Source organism: Carlito syrichta, unplaced genomic scaffold (genome assembly GCF_000164805.1).
Source record: "Carlito syrichta isolate Samal-C Ts95f unplaced genomic scaffold, Tarsius_syrichta-2.0.1 Scaffold303647, whole genome shotgun sequence".
NCBI lineage: Eukaryota > Metazoa > Chordata > Mammalia > Primates > Tarsiidae > Carlito > Carlito syrichta.
In genome coordinates, this window is record NW_007247743.1 from 39,366 (window position 1) to 62,386 (window position 23,021).

The 23,021-nt window shown below is 36.5% G+C and overlaps 1 protein-coding gene across 1 annotated transcript in view; it reads right to left on the minus strand.

Annotated features, from left to right (window-relative positions):
- Window positions 1-23,021, minus strand: part of FAAH2 (fatty acid amide hydrolase 2) — a 265,152-nt gene that overhangs the window by 33,318 nt on the left and 208,813 nt on the right. The window contains exon 7 of the mRNA XM_008058911.2: window positions 21,297-21,416. Within this exon, the coding sequence (XP_008057102.2) occupies window positions 21,297-21,416 (120 nt within the window). The remainder of the gene's footprint in view (window positions 1-21,296; window positions 21,417-23,021) is intronic.

The window sequence follows — 23,021 nt, forward strand, 5'->3', positions numbered from 1 at the left end:
AAAAATTTTCATAGCAGCATTATTCCTAACAGCCAAATATTAACCAGTTGATGAGTGGATGAATCCAATGTATTGATATGATACAATATTATTCATCCACATGAAAAACAAACTACTGATATATGTTACAACATGAATAAGACTTAAAATAGTATGCTAAGAAAAATAAGCCAGTAACAAAACACCATACTACATATAATTTTATTTGCATGCAATATACAGAATAAGCAAATCTATAGAGACAGGAAATAGATTAGTGGTGACTTATGGTTGAGGAGAAATGCAGAGATTGGAGAGTGAATTATAATGAGTATAGGTTTGGGGGTTAATAAATATTCTAAAATTATGGTGAGTGATTGCACAACTGTGAATATGCTAAAAAAATTGGATTGTATACTTTAAATTGACAAACTGCATGGTATGAGAATTATAACTCAATAAACCTGTTATAAGGAAGTAGAGGCAAAGAAGGATGGCTGAAGAGAATGTTTCAGCAATCATCCTTTTGCAGAAACAACAAATTATACAACTATCTATGCAATAAAACACCTTCACAAGAATCAAAAATTTATGTGTGATCACAATACCAAGTTTTAACATAATATCAATAAAAACACTGAACAAGGTAGAAAGACAGTATTGTATTGCCTACAAAACCTCTCTCCAATCCTTTGTCAGTGTCTTATGGAGAAAGAATCTGTGCTTGCAGGAGGGAGACCAAAGTGAATGTGGTACTTTGTGCTGCAACTCAGTCTTGTTCATATTGAAACATCACACATGGCAGAATTCTGCTGGTGTCCCAGGAGGGAGCATTTAGACCAGCCTTGACCTATAGGTAAATTGTCAAAAAGTGAAAGGAACTCCAGTCCTGGGAGACTCCAACACCAGCTGACTAAAGTGATCTGAGGCCTGATAAATTTAAGTGTCCGTCAAGCAATAACAACAACAGTCTTTAGGCAAACTGTGAAGCCACATTGGTCTCAGAGACAGTTGACTTAGAATGCATGAAAACTAGTGTGACACCAGCTATGGAAACCAAGAGTTCCTGCATCTCCCTTTTTCTAACCCCAGGTAGTACAGCTCAAGGAAAGACTTCTTGTGTTGGGGAAAGAAGAGAGGGGAATACAGAGAATTTAGTCTTGTAATAGTCTTGTACCAGCAAAGCCATAGAAAAATAAAACACCAGGAAGATTCCTAAGGACCCTGATAACAGGTCTTAGCTTCTGGATGGTGTTTCCAGATCATCCTGACCAGAAGAGAGCTCACTGTCCTGAAGGAAAAAAAGACAAAACAAAAAACAATCCCAGCAGAATTCACCATCTGCTACTAAAAAGCCTTGGGATTTGACTAAGCATTAGCAGTAACCAGAAAGTAGTTGCTACGGGCCTTGGATGAAACTTAGTACTATGTTAGCTTAAGGAATGATACAGCACCACGCAAACTGTGGTGGCAATGGGAGTATTTGCACCCCCCCTCCCCCAATTCTAAGCAAGCAAGTATTGAGAAAAATTCCTTGATATTGAAAAAAAGAGAGAAAAGGTGAATTTTCCTGGCAACCCCAGGAAATTCTCTTTACTCTTACCCAAGCCAAATAAAGTGGCACCTGTAGGAGTTGGCAAGACTCACCGTATTCATGGGCTTAGGGTACCACCTAGTGCCAATAAGGCTGCAGTGGCCACAGGCTTAGATCACAGCACTCAACTTTTTTGAATAGTCGGGAAGCTTCCCCCTACACACACCCAAATCATCATCATCATCATCATCATCATCATCATCATCATCATCACACATAAGCCCAGAGTGTGAATAGTGAAATAAAGACTTAACTCTTCAATGTCCAAACATCAACAAATTTTCACAAGCATCAAGAACATCCCAGAAAATATGACTTCACTAGATTAACTAAATAAGGCACCAGTGATCAATTTTGGAGTGACAAAGATATGTGTTTTCAGATGATTAACTCAAAATAGTTGTTTTAAAGAAGCACAATAAACTTCAAGATAACAGAGAAAGAGTTCAGAATTCTATCCGAGAAATTTTTCAAAAAGATTGAAATAATTTTAAAATAGCAAAAATCTAAAGATGCAAAAATTAATTGACAATTGAAATATGTATGAGATTCTCCCAATAGCATAATTTATCAAGCAGAAGTAAAAATCAGTGAGCTTTAAAATAAACTACATGAAAAAAATATATATATATATACAGTGAAATACTATTCAGTCGTAAAAAAAAATGTCTTTTGCAGCAAGCTGAATGGAGTTGGAGGCCATCATCTTAAGTAAAATCACCTAGAAACAGAAAGTCACATACTGTATGTTCTCACTTGTAATATGGAGATAAATAATGTGCACATATGGACATAGTGTATAAAATAATAGATACTGGAGACTCAAAAGAGTGGTAGTGTGGGGGACTGAGCGATGACAGATTACTTAATGAGTACAATGCATGTTATTTTTGTAATGGTTACACGTTATTTTTGTGATAGTTACACTTCACTATGCAATATATTCATGTAACAAAACTGCACTTATACCACTTACATTTATGCAGATATATAAAAAAGAAAAGAGTTATTGTCTTTAAAGAGGATGTAGCGAGATTAGGGTTGAAATTTTATTTAAAAAATAACATGGAACTTTCCAAACCTAGAAAAAAAGATAAAAATATCCAGGTACAAGAAGGTAATAGAACGCTGAGCAGATTAAACCCAAATAATACTTTCTCAAGACATATATTAATCAAACTCTCAAAAGTCAAGAATAAAGAAAAAAGTATAAAAGCAACAAAAGAAAAGTAACAAATAATATATAAAGAAGCTCGATACATCTAGCAACAGAATCCTCATTGAACTCTTACTCCAAGAAAAAGTGCAAAGACATATTAAAACAGCAACAACAACAACTATTCGGGACATGGATGAAAAAATTATCTGAATATATAGATATCTTAAGTAAAAATTAGTAAAAAAAAAAAAAAGCAGTATGTGACTTTCTGTTTCTAGGTGATTTTACTTAAGATGATGGCCTCCAGCTTCATTCAGCTTGCTGCAAAGACATTTTTTTTTTTACAGCTGAATAGTATTTCACTGTATATATATATTTTTTTCATGTAGTTCATTTTAAAGCTCACTGATTTTTACTTCTGCTTGATAAATTATGCTATTGGGAGAATCTCATACATATTTCAATTGTCAATTAATTTTTGCATCTTTAGATTTTTGCTATTTTAAAATTATTTTAATATATAGATACCTTAGTAAAAAATAAAATAAGATTCCAAGTTAGAAATTTATATCCAGGATAATATCACTCAAACCTGAAGGTGAAATGAAAAAGAATCCCAGACAAACAAAAACTGAGGGATTTGTCAACACCTGAGCAGTCTTGCAAGAAATGATAGAGGGAGCTCTACAATTCAAACAAAAAGACCATTCATAAACAAAAAGAAATGATCTGAAAGTATAAAAGCCATTGGTAATAGTGAGTATACAGACAAATATAGAATAAACTCATACTTTAATTGCAGTGTATAAACCATGCACATCTTAATAGGAAGATTAGAAGCCAAATTTGTCAAAAGTAATAACTGCCACATTTTTTATTTGTATACATTTAAGGGGCACAAGGGTAATTTTATTACATAGACTGCATAATGAACGTAGCCAGACCATTTAGGATATCTATCATCTGAATAAATCATATTGCACCCATTAAGTAATTTTTTCTTTTTTTTTGAGTTCAAGTCTCACTCTGTCACCCAGACTGGAGTGCAGTGGCCGCTCCCGGCCACCGCAGCCTCGACCTGCTGGGCTCCGGCGATCCTTCCACCTCAGCCTTCCGAGTAGCCAGAATTACAGGCATGCGCTACCACACCCAGCTGATTTTTGATTTATTGTAGAGATGAGGTCTCACTGCCCAGGCAGGTCTCGATCCCGCGGGCTCAGGCAATCCACTCACCTCAGCCTCCCAAAGGCGCGGGATTACAGGCTGAGCCACCAAGCCTGGTTTTAAGTAATTTTTAATCATCCACCTCCTCACCCTTTTTTAATTTGCATTGACTACAATTCTACATACTACATCCATGTGTACAAATTATTTAGCTCCCACTTAGAGAACACAGCATTTGGTGTTTGTCTTTCTGTCTCTGACAGTTTTACTTAAGATCATGAAATCTCGTTCCATCTATGTTGGTACAAATGATAGGATCTCATTCTTTCTTTTGGCCAAATATTATTCTGTTGCGCACCCCCCCCCCACACACACACACTCACACACACACATATATATATATATGTAATGCAATCATCTATTGATGGACACTTAGGTTGATTTCATGTTTTTCTCTTGTAAAAAATGCTTGGGTGAATATACATGTGCAGGTATCTCTAATGGTATTTTTTTCCTTTTGGGTAAATACCCAGCAGCAAAATTGCTGAATTGAATGATACATCATTTTTTTATTTTCGATATATCTCCACATTGTTTTCCATAAAGGTTGTGCTAATTTATACTATTGCCAAAAGTTTATACAAGTTCTCTTTTCTCCATACCACCACCAACATCGTTTTTTTGTTTTTTTTGTCTTTTTAATTGTAGCCATTCTGACTGATGTAAGACAGAATGACTTTGTGGTATTAATTTGCATTTCTCTAATAATTCATGATACTGAGCTGAACGTGTTGATCATTTGTATGTATTTTTTTGAATAATGTCTTCTCATATCCTTTGAGGCCAAGGTGGGAGACAGGTGGGATGTGTTGCCATAGTAAACTCTCACTCCCCATAGAACTCTTCTGGACCTGCTCTGCACACATGAACTAACCCAGTGACCTGGGACACCCTTCTAATCACCACTGGGGTAGCTAAAAGTGCATGACTTGTGGGTTGCTTCATCTTCTTTCTTCTGCAATAACTCAGAAGTTTCAAAACAGGCAGAAAACTTGGTAAATCCCCAGAGCCCTGCCCTCATTCTAGACTTACTGGGCACTTTCTTGGAGCAACACTCACCAAGAAGAAACCCTACAGCCTCCAACATAGATGTCTTTCTCTCACAAGTACAATGTCCTAGCTGGAGGTCAACAGTACAGTCGACCACACTGGATACAAGACCTCAGTTTAGAAGAAGGCTAGATCCCAAACACCAGCTCACAACACTTTCCAACCCTACAAACTCAAGGAGCCATGAGCCAGTATAAGTACACAAGCACAGGCTGCCACATCTGGCAATTGAGAAACTCACCACACCACATCAGCCCCCTGCCTACATCAGCCCCCTGTCAATCTCAATCAGAAGAAACTGTATATCCAAATGATCAGGAACCAGAAAAATAATCCTAAAAATATGAGAAACAGAGTTCTCCAACATCCCCAAAAGACCACACCAACTCTTCTGCAATGAATCCTAAACAAAATAAAATTTTTGATCCTAAACAACATAAAATTTCACACAATAAATTCAAAAAATTGATGATAACTGGTTAATGAACATAAGGAGAAAATTAAAAACCAACAGAAAGAAATTTTAAAAACAACTATTCAGGACATGGATGAAAAAATTATCTGAATATAGATACCTTTAAAAAAACAAGTTGAAATTCTGGAAATGAAAGAAGTCTTTAGAGAAATAAAAAATGCAGTAGAAAGTTTTAACAGTAGACTAGAATAAGCATAAGAAAGGAAGTCAGAACTTGAAAACAAAGCTTTTAAATTAATTCAATCAGACAACAATAAAGAAAAAAGTTTCAAGACAATGGAAAAAAGACTGCAAGAAATGTGGGATTGTATAAAACATTCAAACCTAAGAATTATAGGTGCTTCTGAAGAAAAAGAGAAGCAAAGGATTTGGAAAACCTATTTGAGGAGATAAAAACATTTTATGAAGCTAGCATGACATTGATACCCAAGCCAGGTAAAGACCCAGCAAAGAAAGAGAACTACAGGTCAATATCTTTGATGAACATAGATGCTAAAATTCTCAACAAGATCCTAGCAAACTGCATTCAACAACACAACTCAAAAATCATCCATCATGACGAAGTAGGCTACATCTCTGGGATGCAAGGCTGGTTCAACATTCATAAAGCCATAAATTTTATTAAATACATTAACAGATGTCAAAACAAAAACCACATAATTATATCATTAGATGCAGAAAAAGCTTTTGATAAAATGCAGCACCCCTTCTTGATAAAAACCCTCGAACAGCTAGGCATATGGGGAACATACCTCCAAATAGTAAAAGCCATCTACGAGAAACCCACAGCCAGCATACTCCTAAATGGACAAAAATTGGAACCATTTCCCCTGAAAACTGGAACAAGACAAGGATGCCCACTCTCACCCCTGCTGTTCAATATAGTATTGGAAGTCCTGGCTAGAGCAATCAGAGAAGACAAGGCAATCAGGGGTATCCAAATAGGAAAAGAGGAAGTCAAGTTATCTCTCTTTGCAGATGAAATGATTGTGTACCTTGAAAACCCAAGAGAATCTTTCAAAAACCTCCTTACACTGATGAAGGACTTTGGCTAAGTCTCAGGATATAAAATAAGTGTGCAAAAGACAATCACATTTCTTTACACCAATAATAAACAAACAGAAACCCAAATAAAAAGCACAATTCCATTCACAATAGCCACAAAAAAAATGAAATACCTTGCCATCTTCCTAACCAGACACGTGAAAGACCTTTACAATGAAAACTAGAAAACACTGCTCAAAGAAATCAAAGATGACACAAACAAGTGGAAAAATATCCCATGCTCATGAATTGGAAGAATCAATATTGTGAAGATGTCCATCTTACCTAAGGCAATCTAGAGTTTTAATGCAATACCCATCAAATTACCAGCAACATTCTTCTCAGAGCTAGAAAAAATAATACAGGAATTCATATGGAAACACAAATGACCAAGAATAGCCAGAACTATCCTCAGCAAAAAAAATAAGCAAAGCAGGAGGTATCACATTACCAGACTTCAAACTTTACTATAAAGCTACAATAATCAAAACAGCTTGGTATTGGTACAGGAACAGGCATATTGACCAATGGAATAGAATTGAGATTCCAGAAGCAAAACTTCAATTTCTCAACCAACTCATCTTCGACAATGCCTCCACCACCTACCACTGGGGAGAGGAGAACCTATTCAGTAAATGGTGCTGGGAAAACTGGCTGACCACATGCAGAAAATTCAAACAAGACCCCATACACAAAATTATCTATCTATCATATCTATCCCCATACACAAAAATTAACTCTAAATGGATCAGAGACCTAAATGTAAAACCTCAAACCATAAGAACCTTAGAAAATGCAGGACACACCCTTATGGAAATTGGAACTGGCATCCAATTCCTGAACAAAACCCGAAATGCACGGGTCATAAGAGATAAGATAAACAAGTGGGCCCTCATTAAACTGACGAGCCTCTGCAAAGCCAAAGAAACCACCAAGAGAGCAGGAAAACAGCCCACAGACTGGGAAAAAGTATTTGCCAACTCCATGTCTAACAAAGGCCTAACATCTTGGATCTACAAGGAACTCAAACATGCTGAAAAGAATAAAACAAACAACTCCATTACAAAGTGGGCAAAAAATATGAACAGACACTTCTCAAAGGAAGACATCCGAGCAGCCAACAGACACATGAAGAATTGTTCAACCTCACTAATCATCAAGGAGATACAAATTAAAACTACACTCAGATACCACCTAACTCCAGTCAGAATGGCCATTATCAGTAACTCAAAAAATAACAGATGCTGGAGAGGATGGGGTAAAAGGGAACACTTCTACACTGTTGGTGGGAGTGCAAATTAGTGCTACCTCTGTGGAAATCAGAGTGCTATTCCTAAAAGCTCTAAAAATCGACCTTCCATGTGACCCCGCAATCCCCCTACGGGGAATATACCCCGAAGAACTCAAATCACTCTATTAAAAAGATACCTGCACAAGTATGTTTATCGCAGCATTGTTCACAATAGCAAGATCATGGAACCAACCATGCTGTCCATCAAAACAGGACTGGATTAAAAAAAGGTGGTACATATACACAATGGAATATTATGCAGCCATAAAAAAAGTCATGAATTTCGCACCAACCTGGATGTAATTAGAGTTTATAATACTGAGTTATCTCTCACAGAAACAAAGATTTGAGAATCACATGTTCTCACTCATAAGCGGACCTTGAACAACTATCATAATACTACAAGAAAATGATTGATAGTGGCGGGAAAATATGGGGGGGCAGGGATGGGAAAGGAGGTGGGATTAATGGTAGTCGATATCTGTCTGGGAATGGGGGGGTCACACCTCATCAACAAGTGTACCTGCACAATGCATATTTGTATACCTAACCCTTAAATGTACCCCACAATTTTAAAATTAAAAATATGTTAAAAAAATAAAATAAAATAAAAAATAAATAAAATATATATGTGCCTAACGCCAGAGAGCTCAGCTTTATAAAACAAATTATACTAAACATAAAAGAAGGGGTAGACAGCAATACAATAATAGTGGGAGTCTTCAAGACTCCACTGACAGCAAGAGACAGATCATCAAAGCAAAAGTCAACAAAAATAAACTAGAGTCAAGCAGAACTTTGGAGAAAATAAGAATAACAGACATCTACAAAACATTCCATCCCCAAACCACAGAATGCACAATTTTCCCATCAGCACATAGAACATTATCCAAGATAAACCATATTATAGGCTACTAATGAAGTCTCAACAAATTAAAAAAACCAAGCATATTCTCAGATCACAGTGAAATAAAACCAGTAATTAACTACAAGAAGAACTTGTGAACTCAAAGATATGGAAGTTACACAATTTGCTCCTGAATTAGCCTTGGATCAACAGTAACATAAAAATGGAATTTAAAAAGTCCTTGAAATGAATGACAACAATGAAACAAATTATCAAACCTATGAGACACAGCTAAAGCTGTGCTCAAAGGAAAATTTACTACACTTAAGACCTACATTAATAAGACAGATCACATATTGACAACCTAACATCATATCTCAAGAAACTAGAAAACCAAACCCAAAGCTAGCAGAAGAAAATAAAAAATGAAGTTGAAATAAAAATTATTGATGAAAACCATCCTTATTGGAGATAGGTGGTATCTCATTGTGGTTTTGATTTGCATTTTTCTGATAATTAGTGAGGCTGAGCGTTTTTTCATATATCTGTTGGTTGCTTATATATCTTCTTTCCTGGCAGGGATACAGAGAAAAGAGAACAGTTCTACACTGTTGGTGAGAGTGCAGACTAGTTCAACCTCTATGGAGAGTACTGTGGCAATTCCTAAAAGAACTAAAAATTAACCTTCAATATCTCTCCTGGGAATAAACTCAGAGGAACATAAATCATTGTACAAAAAAGATACCTGCACGAGCATGTTTATAGCTGCACTATTCACAATAGCAAAAACATGGAACAAATACCACTGCCCGTTAAAAGTGAACTGGATAAGGAAAATGTGGTACATATACACAATGGAGTATTACACACCCATAAAGAACAAAATCATAGGCTTTGCAGCAAGCTGAATTGAGTTGGAGACCATCATACTTAGTGATCTACCACAGAAACAAAGAACTGAATACCATATGTTCTCACTCATAAATGGGCCCTGAACACTAGTCACAGTAGCACAAGGGAGGTAGCAGCAGTCACTGGGCACTGCCAGGGAAGGAAGGAAGGGGGGAAAAGTAACAACATAAAGGATACCTAGTCCTAAACAAGGAGAAATGAGGGCCAGTTGGAGGCCCAAACTTCACCTGCATGCAACCTACTTGTGTAGTTAATGCTTACTTGTATCTCACATCTCTATAATAAAATACAATTTTAAAATTTTGAAATAAAAAAATACAAAGGATCAATTAAACAAAAAGTTGATTATATGAAAAGATTAAAAATTGATAGACAACTAGCTAGATTAATTAAGAAATGAATAAAGAAGACTCAAATGAGCTTAATCAGAAATGAATAAGAAGACATTCCAACAGATATGACGAAAATTCAGAAGATCATCTAAGACTATTATGAACACCTCTATGCAAACAAATGAGACAATTTAGAGAAAATGTATAAACACCTGGAAACACACAACCCCAAAATCTTGAATCAGGAAAAAATAGAAACCCTGAACATACCAATAATTAGTAGCAAGATTAAAACAGTAATTAGAAGTCTCCTAACAACAACAGTAATAAAAAGTCCGGGACCTGATTAACTGAAAGGTGAATTCTATCATACCTTAAAGAAAGTAATTGTACCAATTTTACTGAAACTATTCCACAATACTAAAGAGGAGGGAATCCTCCCTAACTCATTCTATGAGACCAGTATCACTCTGATACCAAAGTCAGGAAAAAACAACAACAAAAAAAGTAAACTAGAGATAAATATCCCTTGAACAGAGATACAAAAATCCTCAACAAAACATTAGCAAACTGAAATCCAGAGCACATTAAAAATATATATAAGCTGGGCTCGGTGGCTCAGCCTGTAATCCTGCACCTTTGGGAGGCTGAGGTGAGTGGATTGACTGAGCCCGCGGGTTCGAGACCCGCCTGGGCAACGAGACCTCATCTCTACAATAAATCAAAAAATCAGCCGGGTGTGATAGTGCATGCCTGTAGTTCTGGCTACTTGGAAGGCTGAGATGGAAGGATCGCCGGAGCTCATTAGGTCGAGGCTGCTGCGGTGGCTGGGAGTAGCCACTGCATTCCAGTCTGGGCGACAGAGTGAGACTCCAACTAAAAAAAAAAAAAAAAATATATATATATATATATATATATATATATATATATACACACACACACACACACACACACACACACACCATGAAAAATTGAGTTTTATCCCAGGAATGAAAGGGTGGCTTCACATATGCAAGTCAATAAACGTAATCCACTACATAAACAGAATTAAAAACAAAAATCATATGATCATTTCAATAGAGGCAGAAAAAGCATTTGATTAAATTCAGCACGCCTTCATAATTTTTAAAAAACCTTCAGCAAAATAGTCATAGAGGAAACATTTCCTAAAATAATAAAAGCTATATACAATAAACTCACAGCCAATGCAATCCATGGAGAAAAGTTGGACACATTCCCGTAAGAATCAGAAAAAGGCGAGGATGCCCACTTTCACCACTACTCTACAGCATAGTGCTGGAAGTCCTAGCCAGAACAACTAGGCAAGAAAAATTAAATAAAGGTATCCAAATTGGAAAAGAAGAAATCAAACTGTTTCTGCATGCTGACAATATGATCTTATACATAGAACTCTAAAGACACCTACAAAAGATGCCTGGAATTGATAAATGAATTGAGTAAAGTTTCAGGATGCAAAATCAACACACATAAATCAGTAGCATTGCTATAGAACAATAGCGACCAAGCTGAAAATAAAATCAAGAACTCAATTCCATTTACAATATCAGCCACAAAACCAAAATACCTAGGAATATATTTAACCAAGGAGGTGAAAGATCTCTATAAGGAAACCTACAAAGCTCTGATGAAAGAAATTGCAGAGGACACAAACAAATGGAGAAGCATCCCATGCTCATGGATTGAAAGAATCAACATTATTAAAATGCCCATATTATCCAAATTAATCCAGAGATTCAATGCAATCTTTATCAAACTATCAACACAGAATATTTTTTAATATCCCAAATTTCATACAGAACCAAAAAAGAGCCAGAACAGCCAAAACAATCCTAAAGAAAAAGAACAAAACTGGAGTCATTACATTACCAGACTTCAAATTACACTACAAGTTTGTAGTAACCAAAACAGCATGATACTGGTACAAGAACAGACACACGGACCAATGGAACAGAATAGAGAATCCAGAAATAAAACCCAAATATCTACGATCAACTGGCCTTTGACATAGTAGACTGAAACATTCATTGTAAAAAGAACACCCTATTCAAAAAATGGTGCTGGGAAAACTGGATAACTACATGCAAGAAAATGAGTCTGAATCCCTATCCTTCCCCATATACAAAAATTAACTGAAGATGGATTAAAGACTTGAAAGTCAGTGTTGAAACCATAAAAATCCTAGAAGAAAACCTAAGTAAAACTCTTCTGGTTATCAGCCTAGGCAAAGAACTAATGACTAAAACCCAAAAACAAATGCAACTAAAACAAAAATAAATAAGTGGGATTTAAGTGCTTCTACACAGCAAAATAAATAATAAACAAAGCAAAAAGGCAACCTACAGAATGGGAGAAGATATTTGGAAACTATGCATCTGACAAAGGACTAATATCCAGAATCTACAGAGAACTCAAACAAATCAGCGAGAAAAAAGTAACTAATCCCATAAAAATGTGGGCAAATAAGATGAACAGACATCTCTCAAAATAAAATATCAAAATGGCCAACAAACATATGAAAAAATTCTCAACATCATTTGTTATCAGGGAAATACAAATTAAAACCACAATGAGATATTACATTATACCAATCAGAATGTTCACTATTTAAAAAATCATAAAACAATAGATGCTGGTGTGGATGCAGGGGAAAAAGGGAACACTTATACACTGCTAATGGGAGTGTAAATTAGTACAACCTTTATGGAAAATGGCATGAAGATTACTCAAAGAACTAAAAGTAGATCTACCATTTCATCCAGCAATCCCACCACCAGGTATCTATCCTAAGGAACACAGATTGTTTTATAAAAAGACACTTGCATCCACATGCTCATTGAAGTAAAATACACAATTGCAAAGATGAAGAATCAACCTAAATGCCCATTAACTGATTGATGGATAATGAAAATATGGTGTATATATATATATATATACCATACACAGCCAAAAAAAATGATGAAATCATGTCCTTTGCAGCAACATGGATGGAGCTGGAGATCATCATTTTATGTGACTCAAAAACAAAACCAAACATCACATTCTCACTTATTTGTGAGAGATAAACAGTCACAAAGATGGAAATAATAAATACTGGGCTGACCACATGCAAAAGACTGAAACAGGACCACTACCTATCCTCATACACAAAAATTAACTCTAAATGGATCACAGACCTAAATGTAAAACCTCAAACTGTAAGAACCTTAGAAAATGCAGGAGACACTCTTATGAATGTTGGAACTGGCAACCAATTCCTGATCAAAACCTGCAGTGCCCAGGCCATAAGAGATAAGATAGATATGTGGGGCCTCATTAAGCTGACAAGCTTCTACAAAGCCAAAGAAACCATCAAGAAAGCAGGGAGACAGCCCACAAACTGGGAAAAAATATTTGCCAACTCCATATCTGACAAAAGTCTAACATTAAGGATCTACAAGGAACTCAAATGTGCTGAAACAACAACAAAAAAAACCAAACAGCCCCATTACAAAGTGGGCAAAAGATATGAATAGAAACTTCTCAAAAGAAGACATACAAGCAGCCAATACATACATGGAAAAGGTTTCAGCCTCACTAGTCTTCAAGGAGATGCAAATTAAAACTACACTGAGATACCATCTAACTCCAGTCATAATGGTCATCATCAATAACAAAAAATAACAGATGCTGGAGAGGATGTGGCGAAAAGGGAACACTTTTACACTGTTAGTGGGAGAGTAAACTAGTACAGCCTCTGTGGAAATCAGTGTAGTGATTCCTAAAAGTTCTAAAAATTGACCTTCCATATGTCCCCGCAATCCCCCTACTGGGATTATACCCAGAAGAACTCAGGTCACTCTGTAAAAAAGATACCTGCACACATATGTTTATTGCCACACTGTTCACAACAGCAAGAACATGGAACCAACCATGCTGCCCATCAAAAGAAGACTGGATTTTAAAAAGTGGTACATATACACAATGGAATATTATGCAGCCATAAAAAAGAACAAAATCATGAATTTTGCAGCAACCTGGATGGAACTAGAGTCTATAATACTGAGTGATCTTTCACAGCAACAAAGATCTGAGTATCACATGTTCTCACTCATAAGTGGTCTTTGAACATCTATCGTAATAATATAAGAAAAGGATCGACAGTGGTGGGAATCTATGGGGGGGACAGAGAGGGCAAGGGTGGTGGGATTAATGGCTGTCGATATCTGTCTGGGGACGGGGGGACACTCCTTATCAACAAGGGTGCCTGAACGATGCATATTTGTATACCTAACCCTTAACTGTACCCCACAATTTTAAAATAAAAAGTATGTTTAACAATGAAAAATAATAATAATAATAATAACTTAAAAAACAATGAAAAATTCTGGAGAAGATACATGGAGAGGGGAACACTTCTACATTGTTCATTTGGAGTATAAATTAGCATAATCTATGTGGAAAACATAGTTTCCATAAAAGATCTAAAAATTGACATCCATATGACCCAGAAAAACCCCTTTGGGAATAAACCTGGAGGAAATCAAATATTTCTGCAAAAAAAGACACCAAATGTTTATGGTAGCAATACTGACAGTAGCAAAGACTTGGAGGTAACCATGCTGCCTACCAAAAGTGTACTAGATTTTTTAAAAAGTGGTACATATACATGATGGAATATTACACAGCCATGAAGAAAGACAAAGTTATGGACTTCACAGCAACTTGGAGCAATTTAGAGTCTATCATACCCAGTGGTTCATCACAGAAACAAAGAACTAAGAACCCCATATTCTCACTTATAAGTGGAACCTGAACATTTATCACAATACCATAAGAAAAAGATTGACAGTAGCTGGACACTGCCAAGGGAGGGAGAGATGGAGGGGGCACATAACATCAATGAGGGGACCTGATCTGAAACCAGGAGAAGTGGGGACCAAAAGGAGGCCCAAACTTCATCTCTATGATGACTGCTTATGTACCTTATCCTGAATTGTACCTCACATCTTTAAAACAATAAATAAATAAATAACGACTTCAGTTCCATCCATATTTATGCTAATGGCAGAACTTTACTCTTTTTATCAGTAAGTCATTTTCCATTATGTTCATATAGCACTTTTTATTTGTCTAGTCATTCTGTTGGTGGACATTTAGTTTGATTTCATATCTTGGTTATTGGGAGTAGTGCTGCAACAAACATGGAAGTATAGATAATTCTTTGATACATTAATTTTATTTTTTTGAATAAATATCCAGCAGTGAGACTGCTGGATTGTATGGGATTTTTATTTACAACTTTTTGAGAAACTTTCATATTGTTTTCTATAATAACTGTATTAATATACATTTCCACCAACAGTGTATAATAGCTATCCACTGTATTCTTATCAGCCTTTTTTTAAAAAAATAATTTTGATAATAATCATTCTAAAGTAAGATAGTATCTCATTGTGGTTTTGATTGGTGATTTCCTGATGATTAGCAATATTGAATATTTATAAAAACCTCTTGGCCATTCATAAGTATTTCTTTAAGAAATATCTATTTAGATGATTTGTTCACATTGTAACAGGATTGTTACCATTTTTAGTACAGTAAGTCCCCTACATACAAACATTCAATGTTGGGAGCCAGCCTTGAAGGCCCGCCTGATTGACAAAGTCCAGGTGCGCTGAGGACCCCCGGCTGCAAAGCGAGTCCGGGTAGCTGAGGCCCTTCTATCTTCCATCCTTGCTGTTGGTACGGCTGAAGAAATTCTGTGCAGTCGTGGAAGAAGAAAATGGCATGTTTATGCGAAGTATTCACAGCTAACCTGAGAATGTCATGGTTCATTTTTCCATTTTCCCACTATGCCGCTTGGCCTTTTCTAACATATGCAAGGGTTAAACTCTAAAGCACATCAAGAATGCTTTCTTTCACTTGGTTATAAGTTACTAGATATTGCTTAAGTAATAAATGGTATAAGTATACTCACTCCTTATTTAATTTAGAAATATGTAGTTTAGTGTTTAGACATAAGGTTTTTTAGAAGCACAAGTTTATAGTAAGTTCATTATGAATTCATTATAAGTTCTAACATTTATATAGGAGTTATGTGGGTGATTTATAACACTGTTTTCACTGACTTAGGATAAAGATTAATCGTTAAGGTTTTTACTTAATTCAATAGTTAAAACTCTAAGTTAACATTTATAGAGTGGGTTTTCACTGAACTCATAATATACTAATCAGACACTTTTATGATAACTTGGCTAAAGACAAAAAACAACCTTGGGGGCCTGGAAAACATTACTAAAGTTATTTGAGTAGCAGTGTAAGGTATTACAATCAAAACAGGCTTATGGCCAAAAAGCTTCTTGGCTTTTATGTACCATATTTGACATACTTAAGCCATTTTTTTTATGTTTGAATCTTCTATTTTTGTTTTATATCCTTTTGTTTTGTTTTGTTTTTTAAATAATCAGCCATTTACCATAAAACAAAAATGTATCATATAAGACTTTTTTATATAATTATTATTTTTTTATTTTTTATTAAAAACATTTTATATCAAACATCTTTTTTATATGTTTCTTGACCTCAGAGTAATAACTAAAGCAATAAGGTTATATGTAGTGGAAGGGTTTGATAGGATTTAACATAGGACTATTAGGGAAATTTAAAGTTAAACAAAAGGCACTCAAAAAGCACAACTGTGAGGGCGAAGAATAATATGAGTTTTAATTTTGTATATACCGTCTCTTTTCAATAATGGAGCTGGACACGTTGGCATAACAAAGAAGGAGTGTTGAAACATGTTATATCCCAGAACACATGGAAGTAACAGCGCAGTGAGGGGCCTGTGTCTTGCACCCCACAACCTAAAGAGGTGAAGGAAGGATTGGACCAGGAAATTCAAGTAGAGCTGAGCATGTAGCTCTTGCTAAAGCAGTAGACAAAAGCTGAAACGCTTTCTGTTTATGTTTGTGGTTTTGTATTTTTGTCTTTCTGTTGTTAAAGATTATAAAAGCCGTGTCCAATAGCTTTAGTTGAGGGATTTGTGGGCCCTTCTTTCTTTTTAGGAGTTTGTACCTAATGTCTGGTGTTGACTGGGAGACAAAATACATAGCCAAAAGAGCTTGTCCTTCCAGAGAATTTAAATTGATATTAGTAAACTGCTGTAATGTCTCAGACAGGCGACTTAGAAACATTGTTGAATTTTTATCTGGTTTTTGAAAAACCTTTTTCATTTGTTTTAGTAGCCTGTGGTTAGTTAACAGGATTAATTTATATGATTTCTATACTTTTGTCTGGAAAGAAGGTTGATATAGTCCCAGTTTATATATAACTTGAGAGAAATTTATCATAAGAAAACAACAAATAAAAATTTTAACTTTCTTATGTTTTAGTCTCACTCTGTCGCCCAGACTGGAGTGCAGTGGCCACTCCCGGCCACCGCAGCCTCGACCTGCTGGGCTCCGGTGATCCTTCCGCCTCAGCCTTCCGAGTAGCCGGAATTACAGGCATGAGCTACCACGCCCGGCTGATTTTTTGATTTATTGTAGAGATGAGGTCTTGCTGCCCAGGCGGGTCTCGAACCCGCGGGCTCAGGCAATCCACTCACCTCAGCCTCCCAAAGGCGCGGGATTACAGGCTGAGCCACTGAGCCCGGCTGCCTCTCTATCTTAAAAAGATGAACTCTTAATGAGTAACATGGCAATGTGTTTTTGACCAGCAGCTCTGAGTTAGGCATCATTATTCTAGGAAAGATGAAAACAGCTTTTTTCCCTCTATATGCAGCTCTGAGTTAGGCATCATTATTCTAGGAAAGATGAAAACAGCTTTTTTCCCTCTATATCTTTTTTTTTAGGTTTTAAATTACAGTACCAATTTTAGCAATCAGCATGCATGTTAATAGTTTATACAAATTGCAGAAATGTATCACCTGGAGGTGGAATTAGAATAAACATTGTATTACTCATCTTTTGTTTAGTTCTGATGCAATATTCTATGAACTTATAACTCAGAGCCTAATATCCTCATCTTGTGGATTTACATGAACTTTTTGTTCTGGGAGATTTCCAAGATATTTATATAAAGAAAAATGACTATTTTAACAATGATAGTGACTATCTTCTTTAAGGTAGAAAAGGATCGTATGAGTACTTTCTTATTGAAGGACATTTTATAAGAAATAATTTTTGACAGATTCTCTTTGATTTTCAAGGTATAGGATCATATCATCAGCAAAGAGGGATAACTTGACTTCCTCTTTTCCTATTTGGATATCCCTGACTTCCTTCTCTTGTCTAATTGCCTGAGCTAGGACTTCCAACACAATATTGAACAAGAGGGGTGAGAGGGGGCAATCTTGTCTTGTTACAGTTTTCAGGGGAAATGATTCTAGTTTCTGTCCATTTAGCAATATGTTAGCTGTGGGTTTGTTGTAGATGACACTATTTTGAGGTATGTTACTTCTATACGTAGGTGTTTGAGGGTTTTTATCAAGAAGGGATGCTCAATTTTATCAAAAGCTTTTTCTGCATCTAATGAGACAATCATGTGGTTCTTGGTTTTACATCCGTTGGTGTATTTAATGACATTTATGGTCTTGCGAATGTTGAACCAACCCTGCATCCTGGGGATGAACCCTACCTTGGTCATGGTAAATGATTTTTGAGATGTGTTTTTGGATGCAATTTGTTAGAATCTCGTTGAGAATTTTTGCATCTATGTTCATAAGGGATATTGGCCTGTAGTCTCTTTCTTTGTTGGATCTTTACCCGGTTTAGGTATCAGTGTAATGTTAGCTTCGTAAAATGATTTGGGGAGGATTCCATCTTTCTCAATTGCCTGCAATACTTTCAATAGGACTGGTATCAGCTCCTCCTTGTATGTTTTATAGAATTCTGTTGGAAAGTGTGGCAATTTCTGAAAGAACTAGAAATTGACTTTTTGTATGACTCAGCAATTCCCCTATTGGGAATATACCTGGAGGAATTCAAATCATTCTACAAAAAAGATACCTGCACACATATGTTTGTTGCAGCTCTACTCACAATAGCAAAAACATGGAACCAACCATATTGCCCATCGAAGCTGGATTGGATTAAAAAAATGTGGTATATATACACAATGGAATATTATGCCGCCATAAAGAAGGACAAATATATGGACTTTGGAGCAACTTGGATGGATTTGAAGTCGATCCTACTCAGTGATTTATCACAGAAACAAAGAACAGATTAGCATATGTTCTCACTCATAAACGGACCTTGAACAATTATAATGCTATAAGAAAGTGATTGGCAGTAGTGGAAAACTGTCAGGGGAGGGGGGCTGGGATTGGCAGTTGGGGAAAACTGCTAGGGGAGGGAGGGGAATACCGCATCAACAAGGGCAGCTGGATGATCAACGTTTATATACCTAACCCTAAAATGTACCCCACATCTTTATAATAACAATTTTTTTAAAAGAAAGAATTTTTTTTAGTTGGAGTCTCACTCTTCTCATCTAGGCTGGAGTGCAGTAGCACGTTCATAGCCACCATAACCTTGACCTGATGGGCTTAGGTGATCCTTCCACCTCAGCCTTCCAAGTAGCTGGAACTACAGATGCAATCCACCATACCCAGCTACTTTTTTTTGTGATTTATTGTAGAGACTAGGTCTCACTAAGTTGCCCAGGCTTGTCTTGAACCCCCAGGCTTAGGCAATCTTCTCGCCTCAGCCTCCCAAAGTGCTAGGATTACAGGTTGAGCCACAGCGCCTGGCCAGAAATAATATTAATTCACACAATAATCTTGCAGCATTGATATAAATAGCTTCATTTCACATATGAGTAAATTGCAGAATGAATACATTAACATGACTCAAATAAGAAAACTGGAGAGTAGCCTGCAATTGAGTCCATTATGTTCCAAAACAAACATTCCTATTAGCTAGTATATACACAAAAGTTAAAATACTAAAAAATGAGATTTCCACTTATTCAGAATGTTAAATTTAACTTATTTATCTTAAAGAGCTTATATTTAAAATCTCCAATAAGCCTAAAATAGTGTGGTATAAGGGAAGTTTCTTTCATAAGTACTTACATCAGCTTCCAATTATAGCAGATGTGAACAGAAGAGAGAAAATACACAGGAGAAAGATCGTTGTGTGCATGTCTTTTAAAAACTTCTCAGGGAGAGTGTAAAATGAGCATGACAATGGGGGTTACACAATTATTTGATGCTTTATTGAAATCTAAGTGCTCTGAGTACTCATAATACTGACATGGAACCAACCGTGCTGCTTACCAAAAGTGGGTTGGATTTTTAAAAAAGTAGTATGTATACATGATGGAATATTACGCAGCCATAAAGAAAGACAAAGTCACTATGGAATGACTTAGATGGATTTAGAGTATCATAGAAACAAAGAACTGGGCCGGGTTCAGTGGCTCAGCCTGTAATCCCATGCTTTGGGAGGCCAAGGTGAGTGGATTGCCTGAGCCCGTGTGTTCGAGACCTGCTTGGGCAACTTGGTGAGACCTCATCTCTACAATAAATCAAAAATTAGCTGGGCGTGGTAGCGTGCCTGTAGTTCCAGCTACTTGGAAGGCTCAGGTGGAAGGATTGCCAGAGCCCAGCAGGTCGAGGCTGCAGTGGCCGGGAGTGGCCACTGCACTCCAGTCTGGGTGACAGAGTGAGACTCCAACTCAAAAAAAAAAAAAAAAAAAGAAACAAAGAACTGAGTACCATATGTTCCCACTCATAAGTGGATCCTGAACAATTATAATACTATAAGAAAGGGATTGACAGTGGTGGGAAATGCCAGGGGAGGGAGGGAAGACACACTTCATCAATAAGGGTACCTGATCTCAAACCAGGCGAAATGGGGACCAAAGGGAGACCAAACTTTACCTGTACAGTGGCCACTTACATACCTAATCCTGAATTGTACCCTGCATCTTTAAAATAAAAATTAAAAATTAAAAAAAAACCTCACGCCCTTGTGTCTTCACCCATGACATGCCTTCCCCTCTGCCTATAATAACCTTTATCACTTATCTACCCAGTTAAGGGCTCCAAATTATTCAAAACTTGGGATATAGTAACTCCTCCACCAAGAAGCCTTCATGACTTCTATGTAGGAATGAGTCCACCTTCTGTGATCGCACAACCATATATGCTTATGCCAGTTCAGTACTCACCAAACTGTATTTTTTAATCTTCCAAAATCAAATGAAATCTGTTGTGTTCAAGGTGCTATAGTTGTAAACGCTTTAAGTATTTTTCTCTTTTTAAAAAATGTTTCCTGTGAGTTTCTTTTCTCTATATCTCTAATGAATGGTACACAATAGAAGCCAAATAAATGTTTATAAAATCAAAAAGAAAGAAAAGGAAAGAAAGAAGAAAACATACCTCCCCATCATGTCCCTTTGCTGACATCATTGTGATCCACAACTGAAAAGAATACTTCATTTTCTTCAGTTTAACATGCTGAACCGAGGCTCCTAGCATAGTTTTGAGGTGAGCCACAACCTTATAAAACGAAGATACAAAGATAAACAAATATGATGAGAAGATGAACTACCAGAGGAGAGTTACATCAACAAGATTAGAAAGCCCCAGTCCTCATTCATCCATGGAAATACCAAAAAAAAAAAAAAAAAAATGTAGAGCAAAGTAACTTAGTGAGAACTATAGATAACAGTTAAAAGTTCCAACAAACAGCCAGGCTCAGTGGCTCAGCCTGTAATCCCGCGCCTTTGGGAGGCTGAGGTGAGTGGATTGCCTGAGCACTGGGTTCGAGACCCGCCTGGGCAGTAAGACCTCATCTCTACAATAAATCAAAAAATCAGCTGGGCATGGTAGTGCATGACTGTAATTCCGGCTACTCGGAAGGCTTAGGTGGAAGGATCGCTGGAGCCCAGTCGGTCGAGGCTGCGGTAGCCGGGAGTGGCCACTGCACTCCAGTCTGGGCGACAGAGTGAGACTCCAACTCAAAAAAAAAAAAAAAAAGTTCCAACAACCAAGAAAATGCCCCACCACCTCAAAGCATACACTCTAAAAATTTAAAAACTTCTAGGAAATTTTATGGATTTTTCTTTGCCTTTGTCTCATCCCCTTCCTGGCAGTACAAAGCAGTTAGGACAAGTCATCCAACCACTGTCACTTTTCTTGGAATGAAAGAAAATAAATGGAACTTGCTTGTAAAGTTCTGGCTATCTGAGGGCAGCCCCAGAGACTGGGTTTTGTTTTGCCTGACTTGGGACACTGACAGAAATGGTAAAATAGTTTAGAATGCAGGTTGAAGACTGATTAAAGTAGTGGAAATAGAAGTGGGAACTATGGCATGCATGAACTGCAGTGTTACTGGAGATTAGTGGGTACCTGTGGGCATAGATTATAGGCATATAAATAAAATAAAACAACTAAAGCCCTGGGGAGAAGGAGACATTACTGATTATCCCCAGAATTCTCCACACCACCCTGTTTTGTTTCTAAACCCATAACTAGACTCATATCTCAACAGGTCTTTAATGGTGAGGTGCAAAGTGTGACACATGAAGAGGTGCAGTAAACTCCAAAAAAATTACATTACTTTTCTAATTTACATATAAATAAACTTAGGGAATATAAATGGCAATGGATATTAAAAGTATGAACTAATGGTGAAAGAAAGAAAAAGTTGGAATAGATTAAATTAATTCATATGACTCAATAAGAAGAGATTCTGTATTTAATGTTGCAGCTCAGGGTGACAGAAAATGCTCTAAAAAGTTGAGAGAAATATAGACCAAAAAGTGGCTTATGCTGTGTAAAGTTAGAAATTCAGTCCTGCTTTGGAATACTGTAAAGGAAGGAATCCAAATTCTTAGAGAAATTTTTCATTTAAGACCTGCTCATCCACCTTGGTAGGGTCCAAGGGACAACTTTTCACTACAATTGTGAGAAATAAATTTGTGATGGAACCTCAATATCTTTTAAGATCTCTGTGATCACTTTTTTCTATAGGTCAGAAATTACAGGGAGTACTGCCATTGAACTGAAAAATCTAAATTCAGTTGTAACAATTGAATCTTCTGATGGTAGGGACCAAGTGGCAGCACTTAACTGAAAAGAGCTAGGTGGATATGGTTACTG